At 38.0% G+C, this 13,158-nt stretch overlaps 1 protein-coding gene across 2 annotated transcripts in view; it reads left to right on the forward strand.

Annotated features, from left to right (window-relative positions):
- FGL1 (fibrinogen like 1) overlaps nucleotides 1-13,158 on the forward strand; it is a 53,927-nt gene that overhangs the window by 34,404 nt on the left and 6,365 nt on the right. For both annotated transcript variants that reach the window (XM_027529884.1, XM_027529883.1), the window contains exons 2-5: nucleotides 1,246-1,325; nucleotides 4,094-4,274; nucleotides 9,492-9,651; nucleotides 9,879-9,976. In XM_027529884.1, coding sequence (XP_027385685.1) covers nucleotides 1,254-1,325; nucleotides 4,094-4,274; nucleotides 9,492-9,651; nucleotides 9,879-9,976 — 511 coding nt within the window. In that variant the 5' untranslated portion in view covers nucleotides 1,246-1,253. The remainder of the gene's footprint in view (nucleotides 1-1,245; nucleotides 1,326-4,093; nucleotides 4,275-9,491; nucleotides 9,652-9,878; nucleotides 9,977-13,158) is intronic.

Raw genomic sequence — 13,158 nt, forward strand, 5'->3', positions numbered from 1 at the left:
CTCCAGGTAAGAACACTGGAGTGGGTTGCCGTTTCCTTCTCCAATGCAGAAAAGTGAAAAGTGAAAGTGAAGTCGCTCAGCCGTGTCCGACTCTTAGCGACCCCATGGACTGCAGCCTACAGGCTCCTCCATCCATGGGATTTTCGAGGCAAGAGTACTGGAGTGGGGTGCCACTGCCTTCTCCTTGGAAAAAGCTGGCAGTCTTTTAAAAATTCTAAGGCCTGACTGCCACCTTTAGACATTAGACTTAATTCCTGGACATGGAAATGTTTTTAAAGCTCGTCAAGTGATCCCAATGGGCACCAAAGTTTAGGACCCACTTTTTTAATTACATAGAAACTCAGAAAGAGATACATGGAAAGGACCTGTGGTCATAGGTTTTATAAGGATAAAAATAGGCTGACAAATAAATAATTCAGTTGATTTCAGTTTTGTTTTTTTTTTAGCAGCAACCATAGGTATAAAATTTCTTTGAATATTATGCAGATATTTCTGTCCTCTTAGGCTCCTGAGCTTCTAAAATTTATGAGAATTCACAACTGATGACATAGAGAAATTATTTTGAGGATGAGCAAAATTTTTCATCAAGACTCATGACTTCATGATTGATTTTAAGAATAATCTCAAGTGGTAAAATTAATTTTCTTCTACAACTTTAAAGAGAACTTCAGGTTTTATTTTATCTCATTAGCTGCCTACACATTAAAACATTGAGAAAAGCAATTCATATTACTTCCTATTTGTTGTAACTTTTTTTTTCCTTTTTCTCAAAATAAAAACAGGCTTCCCTGTACAAAATGAGTAACTAATCATTTAGCACTTATCACATGCCAGGGTATATGGAAAAATTAATATCAAAATGGCCATAGTCCTACAAAGTAAGAATCATGATGTCCATTTTACAGATCAGGAGCATTTTATAGTAAGCTGTGTGAGGTCACACCACTAGGAACTGACCAGCCAAAATATGGAACCAGGTCTTTGTGCTTAAAGAGTCTGTGCCTTTTCCACACTCCAGAGAACCATAGACCTGCCTCTATATTTGCAAACTGCTTCAATTCTCTACAAGATAACAGTGAGCATCCTTCTGTGGGGGGAAGCCTGGGAAAATCCGAGAATTTCCTTGGCAACTCACAGATTAGACTCGACCTAGAGCTGTGTCTGAGCTCCTGGATCACGTAGAGTCAAGCCAACACTGGTCTCATAAGAAATTCACAATAAGTTAAATCCTTTTTGTTCCTACAGTTCTTCCAATGGGAAAAATGGCGAAGATGTTTAGTTTCATCCTTGTCACCACTGCTCTGGTAATGGGCAGGGGAAGCTCGGTAAGCTTATTACAAAAACTATTATATTTTTAATTCCTGCTTTGATCTTAATTTTCTCTTGCAAAAAAACTGTAGTAACTTGTCACTGAAAAAACTAAGGAGGAAAACTAAAAAAGATTTGTGGAAGTACCTGCCACATAATAGGCATTATTAAGTGCTTTAAAATTTTTTTAGAGTAAAAAATCAGTATTTACACTGTCTTTTTGATTTACTGAGGTTATTTGGGTGGTTACATGGTATTAAGAATTTAAAAGCTCTTTCAGATTTACCTTGAGCTTTGTAATATTGGACACTGTCCATGTAAACTAAACAGATTATTTGAAAGTAATTGCAATGCACTTGTGCCTCCCTCCATGAATAAAAGTGTGAAAACACTCATTTACTCAAAGTTGTAGGAGAAAGAAAATCCCTAATTTTTTTAAAGATCTTTTTTTTCTTTGATGTGGACCATTTTTAAAGTCTTTATTGAATTTGTTACAATATCACTTCTGTTTTATGTTTTGGCTTTTTTGACCACCAGGCACGTAGGATCTTAGCTTCCCGACCAGGGATCAAACCTGCAACCCCTGGTTTAGAAGGTGAGATCCCAGCCACTGTACTCCAGGGAAGCTCCCCCACTAAGTTTTAAATAAGTTTACTAACACGGTATATATAGTCACATAAAAATTGAACATTCTTGCCCTGTAATCCTGTAGTCACTTTAAATTGTATAGTTCACTGTATTTAACAGTATCACAACCAATCTTCCACTGTTAGAAAGCAAGGCAGAATTCCAGATGCCCTAAAATGACTTTGCTGTTCATTTTTTAGACAGGTGTGACTGAGGGGGCTAAGCAAATAATTGGTTCAAACAGAATGAATCAAAGAGTGGTGAGGTGAAAGTTACAAAAATACAAAATAGCTTCTTTGGAGGTCCAGTGGTTGGGAATCTGCCTGCCAAAACAGGAGACAGGATTTCGATCCCTGATCCAGGAAGATACCACATGCTGAGAAGCAACTAAGCCCGTGTGCCACAGTTACTGAGCCTGTGCTCTAGAGCCCCGGAATCGCCACAACTGAAAGCTGCGTGCCCTAGGGCCGGTGCTCTGCAACAAGAGAAGCCGCAAGGAGAAGCCTTCACGCCACAACTAGAGAGTGGCCCCTGCTTGCCACGACTAAAGAAAGCCTGCACTCACCAACCGACAAAGACCTAGCACAGCCAGAAATAAAGAAAGAAATGAAAAGTTTTAAGAAAGAGAAATAGTACTTAGAGAAACAGCCAGGAGCGAGTCGGCGACTTGGTACTGGAGATTGGAGAGAGGGGGTCTCTATTCTCATTGCCACTCACTTGCTGTAAGACTTTCAGTTTTGAGGTTGAATTTGTTTTTACATTATAGTCCATAGTGAAAAAACGCACCTCTTTCTTTTTCTCAAATAGGATATCTACTGTTCAAACTGCCTAACAGAGTGCCCAGAACACAGTAGGTCCTCCAATTTATGGAAGAAATATATATAAGGTGCTTCCCTGGTAGCTCAGCTGGTAAAGAATCTGCCTGCAAAGCAGGAGACCTGGGTTCGATCCCTGGGTTGGGAAGATCCCCTGGAGGATTATGGAAGGAATACATATAAGGTAGCAGATAAAGATAGGAACAGAAAGTTATGTGAATATAAATTGAGAAATATACCTGACTAATTAAATGCCTATAAAAGGAAATAATATAAAAGTAGTATAAAGCACTTACATGTTAAGAATCGAAATTTCTCAGCAAACATTTGCATTTATCACAGGAGATCATGACATGAGCTGCAAACAGAGATGTCAAAGTAAAAATGGGAAAGTGGCAAAAATTTGTGTTTTGTCCTTTTTTTTCATGGTCCCCAAGTAACTCTCCCAGTGTTAAATACTTAAGAGCCTTTATTACAGCTTCTTGGTCTCAGTAGCTCTTCCCAGGAGACCCACCTCTGCAACTCCCCTTCCCAACTCACCGAATTTGCTTTATTTCTGGAGGAATCTGCTCAGTCAGATGCCACTTTAGAAAGGAACTGATAAACTCGTTCATGTGCAGCATTCTTGGGTTATTTGCCTTTGTTAAAGAAAGTAGCTGATTCAACTGAAAAACTCAGGCTTCTCCATCCCTTTTTTGAAGTCATTGAGGGAAAAACACTATACAAAGTTAAAGTGACTCCAGTCATATTTCTAGCAACAGGTAAATGGGTAAGATCCTCGGGGACAGGAGGAACTGAAGTAGCATCCTTTATAAAGATGGCCATGTGTCATCAGGTTATAAGCATTCAAATATATTTTTAAACATGTTAATACCAAAAGATCATTCAAAAGCCTCGTTTATTTTAGAAACTGCAACACTAGTCATGCATAAGGCACTTTCCTGTTAAGAAAGCACTCAGGAGAAGACATATTGAGATTGAGAGCAGGGACCTTGAACTGGATGTGAATCCAGACTCTTCTTGCCCACTGAGAATTTTTGAGCAACTTTACTCAAAGATGAGCTCTTTCCTGTCTCATGGAATTGTTATGAGGATCAAATGAAGCAGCGACTCTAAAGCTCTTAGCATGGTCATTTACATTATAGCATTTTTTAGTTCAAAAATTTCTTATTCTGGTAAGCCATAATTTCTTTTTCTTCAAATGCATGGTTTTCGGACCTCTAAACACTTCCTAGTTAGAATACTATTCTGAAATGGGAACTGGGGAGAAAATTGAACCATACATTTAGCAACTCATTCCGGGGGCTTATTTTCTGTAAGACGATATGCACATTACTTTGCAGGCTCTGGAGAACTGCCTCCAGGAGCAGGCGCGGCTCAGAGCCCAAGTGTACCTGCTGGAGACCCGGGTCAAGCAGCAACAAGTCAAGATCTCGCAGCTTTTGCATGAGAAACAAGTCCAGCTCCTTGATAAAGGAGAGGAGAATAGTGTCATTGACCTTGGAGGAAAGAGGCAATACGCAGGTCAGAATTTATTTTTATTTCTTTTTCCTTAATTTTTTATTGGGGTATAGTTCATTTACATAATCTAATTTTCTTAAGTGTTTCAATAACTTAACATTGGGGTTTCCCTGGTGGTCCAGTGGTTAAGACTCCACTCTTCCAATGCAAGGGGCATGGGTCCCGTCCCTGGTCAGGGAAATAAAATCCCATATGCTGTGCAGCCTGGCCAAAAAAAATTTTTTTAAGCCAAAGCTTATTAAAAATAATAATAATAAAGATTTTTAAATAAAAAATTTATGACACAATGATAAGATAGATAATAAAAAGTGAAAGTCGCTCAGTCGTGTCTGACTCTCCATGGAATTCTCCAGGCCAGAATACTGGAGTGGGTAGCCTTTCCCTTCTCCAGGGGATCTTCCCAACCCAGCGATCGAACCTGGGTCTCCCACATTGCAGGCAGATTTTTTACCGACTGAACTATGAGGGGAGCCCCTAAGATGGATAATAGACATCCTGTGTGACTGTTTGGGGGTATAACAGCTAAAAGAAAATTCCAGAAGTCAGTAGATCTGTATTTAATATTCTTCACAGATGTTGTAAGCATGAAGGAGGAGAAGGAGGAATAAACTATGAAATACAAATCCAATTCAATTTTACTCTATTTTTCAGCATACAGGAAAACTACTGGAGAATCTATCAAGAGCAAAAAAAAAAAAACACTCAATAAACAAAATACATAATAAAACATAAATTCTAAGAAAATACATAATATATTTAGCGTAATATATAATGTATAAAATATATAAAAATTTGCTCACACCAAAGGGTATGTTTTTGGTCTCCTTAAATTTAAAAAAAGGTTAAATATTTATGTATATGATCCATAGAAATAAATTTATTTTTTCTTATTTATAAGTTACTGTATTATTACTAAATCAATTATTTTCTGAATCCTAATTCATCTCATAGTAGGAAACACCTAATTACATACAACCTGGCAATTTTTGAAAACAATGCACAAATCACATGATTTTTATACAACATATAGTTAAATGTATTTTTTAAGCTTTTGGGTGTGATTGAATTATGTGCCTTTATTAAAAGATTAGTCTACCAAATTCACACTTATTGTTGACAATCAAAACAGCCTTTTAGCATCATCTGTTCGGCCAACATGACCACTAGTTTAACCATGGCCCCTTGTGCAGGAGCCCCCAGTATTTACGAGACAGTATCTCAAAAGGCAGTATGTGTAGCGTTTAAAGTAGAGACTCCAAAGCCTGGGTTCAAAATCCAGTTGCACATGTTGCTAGAAGTGGCCTTTGAGCAAATTACTTGACCTCTTTGTGCCTCTAATTCCTCATCTGTAAAATGGGAGTGATAAGGATACCTATTTCTTTGGTGTAAAGATCAAATAAGTTAATAGATCTAATGAAATGCTTACAAAAGCATTTCTCATTTGGCTCAATGAATGCCAGCTCTCTACCTACATTATTATATCTTCTCTCCCTTACTTTCAGAGGAGAGAGCCCACCAATCCTCCGCACAGCAATATTGCAACTTCCTCTCTCTCCTCTAAATCTCATCTTATGTTGCCTGGGGCTGAGGATGGCATTCCTGGCATTTCCCAGCATGCTCTGTGGCATGTGGCTGAGCTCAGGCTGGCCTTCCTTCGAGTTTAGAATGTGGGGGTACTTAGTGCCTTTGGTTCTCAGTCACCATTCTGGGACAAAAGGAAAAAGTTCATTTGGCAGGCTGGCACGTCCCTTTGTGAAGCTTCAACAGTCGTGCTTCCAGCACGGTTTGCTTTATGCTTGAGCAGAGCGTATTCACCTCACCCAGTTTAACACACTGTTTGTCAAACAGAGGGCAGGAAGCCTTGGCCTCACTCTAGCATTATGTAAGTATCCAAAAATTCTTTTTTAAACTCCCGTGAGCACAGATCTCTCTAACCCTCTACCCCTCTTCTGTCTATTCTCTGGGGTGGTTGAAATCGTAGTTTGAAATATCTAGTTAATATTTTAAACCCTCTATTGCTTGAACTTTCTATCAGAGTAAAAGTCACATTTTCCCAAAGCAGGCTCCTTAATCTATTTGCTGTAAGAAATTGAGCTAGTGGCATTTTTTTTTTCTTTGTTTGGGTTTTGTTTTTGTTTTTTTCAGTGGAAATCTTTCCTCTGAATCTTAAGTTCTGTTTGGCATTTTCCTCTGGGAAGATCAAAAAATTTTTAAAAACTTAAATTCAGAGTTGGCATAAAATAAGAACAAATAGAAAATGTTGGCTGAAAACTCCATATTCACAGAATTTTCCAGAGACAAATGTTATAGCTAATTATTCCCACATTTGCTTGGGAAATAGTCTGAACCTTGTGAGTCTTTACTATTCAGCTGTTTGGTAGGTGGTTAAATGTAAGCAAAGAGCTGTTTTCTTAACAAGCTTATACAGAGTGAAGTAAGAAAGAGAAAAATAAATATTGCATATTAACACATACATATGGAATCTAGAATAATGGTACTGATTAACCTATTTGCAGGGCAGGAATAGAGATACAGACATGGAGAAAAGACTTGTGGACCCAGCAGGGGGAAGAGAGGGTGGGACTAACTGAGAGAGAAGCATTGATATATACACTGCTGCTGCCACTGCTGCTGCTAAGTCGCTTCAGTCATGTCCGACTCTGTGCAACCCCATAGACAGCAGCCCACCAGGCTCCCCTGTCCCTGGGATTCTCCAGGCAAGAACACTGGAGTGGGTTGCCATTTCCTTCTCCAATGCAGAAAAGTGAAAAGTGAAAGTGAAGTCGCTCGGTCTTGTCTGACTCTTCGTGATCCCATGGACTGCAGCCTACCAGGCTCCTCTGTCTCTGGGATTTTCCAGGCAAGAGTACTGGAGTGGGGTGCCATTGTCTTCTCCAGATACATACCCTACCATGTGTAAAATAGCCAGTGGGAGGCCACTATAGCGCACAGGGTGCTCTGTGACAACCTGGGGGTGTGGGTCGGGCTAGAAGGGACGCTCAAGAGGGAGGGGATGCATGTGTACTTACGGTTGGATCACCTTGTTGTACAGCAGAAACCAACACAACATTGTAAAGCAATTATCCTCCAATTTAAAAAAAAAGTAAGTGGAAAAAAAAAATCTGCTTACTCTAATGAAAAATGCTGTGCAATGTACTTGACCACAAGATGTAAGCTTTTGAACAACCTTGAACTAATTTTAGATAATCACTTTCACATTGTTTTTCTTCTTGTTTAACTGCAAAACAGGATTAAAAAAAAAAAATCCAGGATGTGGAAAAGAACACAGGGGCTTCTGAATCTCAAAAATAAATACATGATTAAGGCCTAACTCATTAGAAAAATGGACATCTCACCAAAGCAGTAGTAAATGATGGGTCTCAACCTGATGAGGGTTTTAGAAAGTGACTAAGGTTCTTTATTTTTGTTTCTCCTCTGATTCCTATTGCCTGTTCAATCTATTTAATGTGGGATATATTTTATTTGTAACAAAATTATAGACAATTTGGCATCAGAACAATGAAAATGAAGAAAGAACTTAATATGCTAAAAGAATGAAATTGTCAATCAGGGAAAGAAAATTTTCATTAGGTACAATTAAACATAAAACATTATATTAATTTCTGGTATATAATATAATGATATGATGTTTGTATATATTGTGAAATGATCACTACACTAAGTCCAGTTAACATCCATCACCATTTATAGTTACAGAATTGTAGAAAATACATTTTTTTAAAAAGGAGGAAACGAACAAAATAATAAGGGTAAAATTTGAAAGTTCGTGATGTTAAATTATAGTATTTTTTATTAAAGAAATACCCAATTGTGATTGGGTATCCTTGAAACTATCTCTTTACAGTGGCCATCAATTCAGCTACCCTAAAGCAGAGCTGCCTGGGCATCTAAACAATATCGAGTTCCTGTCTGCCATATGGGCTTCCACGGTGGCTCAGTGGTAAAGAATCCACCTGCAATGCAGGAGGATTGTGGGAAACAATCCATCTGCAGTGCAGACGCCAAGTTGATCCCTGGGTTGGGAAGATCCCCTGGAAGAGGGCACCGCAACCCACTCCAGTATTCTTGCCTGGGAGAATCCCATGGACAGGGGAGCCTGGTGGGCAACAGTTCATAGTATCCCACAGAGCTGGAGTTGACTGAAGTGATCTAGTACACACATATCAGCCGTATTCTCTAATTCAGCCCAGATCAGCCTAGATGAGACCAATGATTATTAATTTATCCCACCTTCACATGATTTACAGAGAAGGCAATGGCAACCCACTCCAGTACTCTTGCCTGGAAAATCCCATGGACGGAGGAGCCTGGTAGGCTGCAGTCCATGGGGTCTCAAAGAGTCGGACACAACTGAGCGACTTCACTTTCACTTTTCACTTCCCTGCATTGGAGAAGGAAATGGCAACCCACTCCAGTGTTCTTGCCTGGAGAATCCCAGGGACGGGGGAGTCTGGTGGGATGCTGTCTATGGGGTCACACAGAGTCGGACACGACTGAATCAACTTAGCAGCAGCAGCAGCACATGATTTAAGAAACAGATATTATTTTTTGGTGACAAATTGGTGGCTTCAGTGGTCAAAGAAATATCAGCGCAGAGAAGACCGCAGGGATGAAATAATAGAAACTTGCAGTTTTTAGCAAAAACATCTAAGAATGCATGGACTCTTCGAAATTTCAGTGGGTGAGTAAAAACTCTGGTGAGACTGGGAGGTTATAAGAATCTAACAAGATTACTATTTTGAGTTCATTTCCAGATGTTCAGAATGATTTATAATGCTGTAAATCAAGATAATCTGTATTAAATTGTTTGGTATTATATTTCTACTTTCATTTTAGTGCCATGAGAGAAAAAAGTTCTGTACTGTTTGATAAAATGTTTCACTTAAATATACTGTAATTAACTAAAATATAATTTCAGACTCTTCTAAAAAAATCAAAATGAGAAACCATATACCTATTTCACCATTTTATTTTTTTCATGATCATATCAAGAAGTCAGATGATAATTATATCATCTAGAAAAAAAGAACTTCCTAGTAGCCACTGGAAGATGTACAAGATGCAGTTTTAAACAGCTGATTATCTACATCATGTATTTATCTGTCTCCATTAGTATTGAGTAATCTCATTCAGAGGCTCCCTTTAAAAAAAAAAAAAAAGACACATGACAAATATTACATTACTTTGTTTTCCAAACAGATTGTTCAGAGATTTTCAATGACGGGTACAAGCAGAGTGGATTTTATAAAATCAAACCTCTCCAGAGCCCAGCAGAATTCTCTGTTTATTGTGACATGTCTGATGGAGGAGGATGGACTGTAATTCAGAGACGATCTGATGGCAGTGAAAACTTTAACAGGTGTGCTAATTATGATATAAGGATTTATTTGGAGTAGGAAATATGAGGTTTACCAAAGTTAAGCCTCTTTATTATACCTGAAGTGTATTAGAACTTCATTCTTTCTAAATAGAAGTACATTAGCTAATCAAGAAGATATTGTGGGTAGGGGTAAAAGTGTGCACCTTGGGTACTGCAAAGGTCCGTTTGGATTTTGCTAAAGTCAGCTTTCACTTTCATTTTTTTAGAGACTGGAGTGACTATGAAAATGGCTTTGGAAATTTTGTCCAAAAAAATGGTGAATATTGGTTGGGTAATAGAAATCTTCACTTATTGACCACACAAGGTAAGGTTTACCTCATACCAAATTCACTGGAAATACAAAAAGGGAACACAACTGTTTTTCTCTAAATCCTAGAACAAATTCAGTAACTACTATGATTTGCAGATGGCCAATAATCCCTTTTGGGAAATAATCTCCTTTGTAAAAGGTGGCTGCTTAGACCTAGGTTGTGGGAGAGATATTTCTCACATACATTTTTTCTGTTTCTGGGAAGGAAATCTACTGTCATAATCATTCTTTTAAATGACTTGTGTGACTCAAAACATATATATTGTATGCATAACAAGCCACTTATGAATTTAGTGACTTAAAACAACAACTCTTTATTATTTCTCACAAATATACAGGGCAGCTGGGTGGTTTTGCTCCTTAGGGCTGGGCTCTGCTGATCTCGCTGGGCTTGCTCATGAGCTGGTGACCAGCTTCCTCATCAGTGGGAGGCTGGCTGTCCAGCTCACTCCACATGGTCCGTCATCTTCCAGCTGGCTAGCCTGGACTTGTTCTTGAAGCAGAAGCAGAGTTCTAAGAAAGAGAATGAAAGCACATAACTAACTTGAGACCTAGACTCAGTAATGGCACACAGTCACTTACACTGCCTTCTGTTTTGGTGAAAGCAAGTCACAGGACCAGCTCAGATGTAAGGAGAAAGGAAATAGGCTTAATGGGAGGACTTAAAGTCCCATTGCAAAGGGAAAGGTGAAGAATTGAGGAATTATGGCTGTTTTTGGAATCAAATACCAAAGAATATAAATGTTCTTATTCCCATCCCCTTGCAAATCTTAAGTTGAAAAACTTGCAAGATACAACAAAACTGGAAGAGATTTCAACCTACCACCTAGATTTTACATTAACATTTTAATCCTGTAACTTTTCATCTATCCATCCATTGATCCATTTCTTTGACATTTCCAAGTATATTGCAGACATCTGTATCATTCCCTCTATCTGCTTTTGCATGGATGTCTTTCACTGGAGTTTGACATTTGTTTAAAGTATCACTAGCTTAATATTTTCCAAGCTTCCCTTTTCCATGTTCTTTTGCTCCAGTCCTTTATCTTCCTTACCTCACTTTCTACCTGAGATTGTAGTCAGTTCCACTCAAATCTGATTCTTAATGTTTCATAAAAGACAATTGTATTGCTCAAGAAAGCATGTTAAATCACACTGGCAAGGCACTAATTGTAAGAGCAAGGTTTATTCATTCCAAACAAGTTAAGGAAAGTGATTTGTGTGTCTATATTCATAATAGTATTATAGAGATCTTGGAAACACCCCAGGATAGTAACTTAGAGAGGATGGATAATCCTAGAAATCTTAAGCTTTCTTTGTACATTCTTCTTATGATCAGTGTTCTCTAAATTTCAAAGTATTTATTATCCTACTTGTGTTTTATGATAGATATATAACATTTATCATACCAATTCCTGTTTCTTTTACATATTAATATGCATCTGGTTTTTCATTGAAACTATGAAAACCCCAAGAAGTAACCCTTGGATCCTTCTAAACATACAGAATTTAAACTTATTAATTAATAATAGTGAAGGACAGGGAAGCCTGGTATGCTGCAGTCCATGGGATGGCAAAGAGTCAGACATGACTGAGCAACTAAACAACAACAAATATTATTAATTAACTATTTTAAAAATAAATATTATTTTTCAAATTATTATTAAGTATTTATTTGTCCAGATGCACTTTGGCAACATATCTGCTTCACATTTTCATTGGTATTTCAGGCTGGCTACTCTCATGGTGGCAAAAATGTATTTATCAGTTCCAGGGATCACAACTGCATAGAACATCATCCCAAGGAAAAAGAGTGACTTTCTCCCTACATTTCTTTTCTTTCCTTTTTATTTAAAAACAAAAAAATATTGTGGCTGTACCACAATATCCCCCATGTTCGGCATGAGGGATCTTAGTTCCCAGACCAGGGATAGAACTCATGCCCTGTGCAGTGAAAGCACAGAATCTTAACCACTAGACTGCCAGAGAAGTCCCCCTGCATTTCTTAATTATGAGAACATTTAAAGCTAAGGAGTTGCCTCTTTAAAATAACTTTATCCCCATTATATAAATTTTGGCTGGAAGTGTTTGCAGTAAAGCTAATTTAGAAATGATCCAAAATTGAATTTTTATTTACTCGTGGACTAAAGAGATATTTAGATGGTTACCTAAAAGTCTAAACCTCTTCTATAATGCAAAGTACTTTTTAGGAGCATTGATTTAGCCTTTATTTCTGCTCTAGTCCACTTCACAGTCTTAGCTCACATAACATTTACTACCTTTTGATCAGATTAAAGCGGCCTCTTCCTTGAAATCCCACTTTAGAGAGCTCCATGAGCCAAGGAATCTGTGGGGCCAGAGAGTCTCCTAGACTCACTCTGGCGATATAGAGTCCAGCATTCTCTACTGAAGAAGCCTTGACTTTGTCTCCAGGACCTATTCATGCCTCTTCTTCATCTGTCCCCCTGTAGGAAAATTGTACATCTGATGTGTGCACCCCTAAGTCTGAGGGGAAGTAAAGAAACGGCTTTTATTTTGGATGTCAACAGAGCTTGGTGTGCAGTCTGGAATGTCCATAAGTGTGGGCAAGGCCCTTTGCTCTGTGTGATGGAGACTGGGGTGGGACAAGAGAGCAGGCTGACCATGGGCCAGGTCTGCATGACCTGCTGCTATGTTCCAGCTTAGAACTAGGAAGAGGCTAAGACTCTGAATTCAGACCTGATCTTACTAGTCATTGTGAAATTTTATTTATCAAAGTAGAAGGATTGAATACAAATATATTATCTGACTGTCAGTTTGATTTATAACTTTTTATGTTTCTAACAATAGTTCTGTTTCTGAAAGAGTAGTCTTTGTTATTTGCAAATGATGAGATAATGAAGAAAAGCTGATTACTTGATGGTATCAACTATTTCAGTCATTATTTAATGTTGAAGATCAACATCCTTACCAAAAGTAAGAAAAAAAAGTCAGCTTTTAAACTTCACAAAACTTCTGTTTATTCACTGTTAGATTTCTTAATCTATGTACTGAAAAATGACTTGCTTTCTGTTCTTCTTTGCCAAGTGAACTACACTGGCTCTTATCTATAATAGATCTAGTAGAAATGTTCTACCTTTAATATTACATTCCTAACTTTTTCCAAGTAAAATACACAATAAAACATGCATATTGTA

This window comes from Bos indicus x Bos taurus, chromosome 27 (genome assembly GCF_003369695.1).
Source record: "Bos indicus x Bos taurus breed Angus x Brahman F1 hybrid chromosome 27, Bos_hybrid_MaternalHap_v2.0, whole genome shotgun sequence".
In the NCBI taxonomy this organism is placed as follows: domain Eukaryota; kingdom Metazoa; phylum Chordata; class Mammalia; order Artiodactyla; family Bovidae; genus Bos; species Bos indicus x Bos taurus.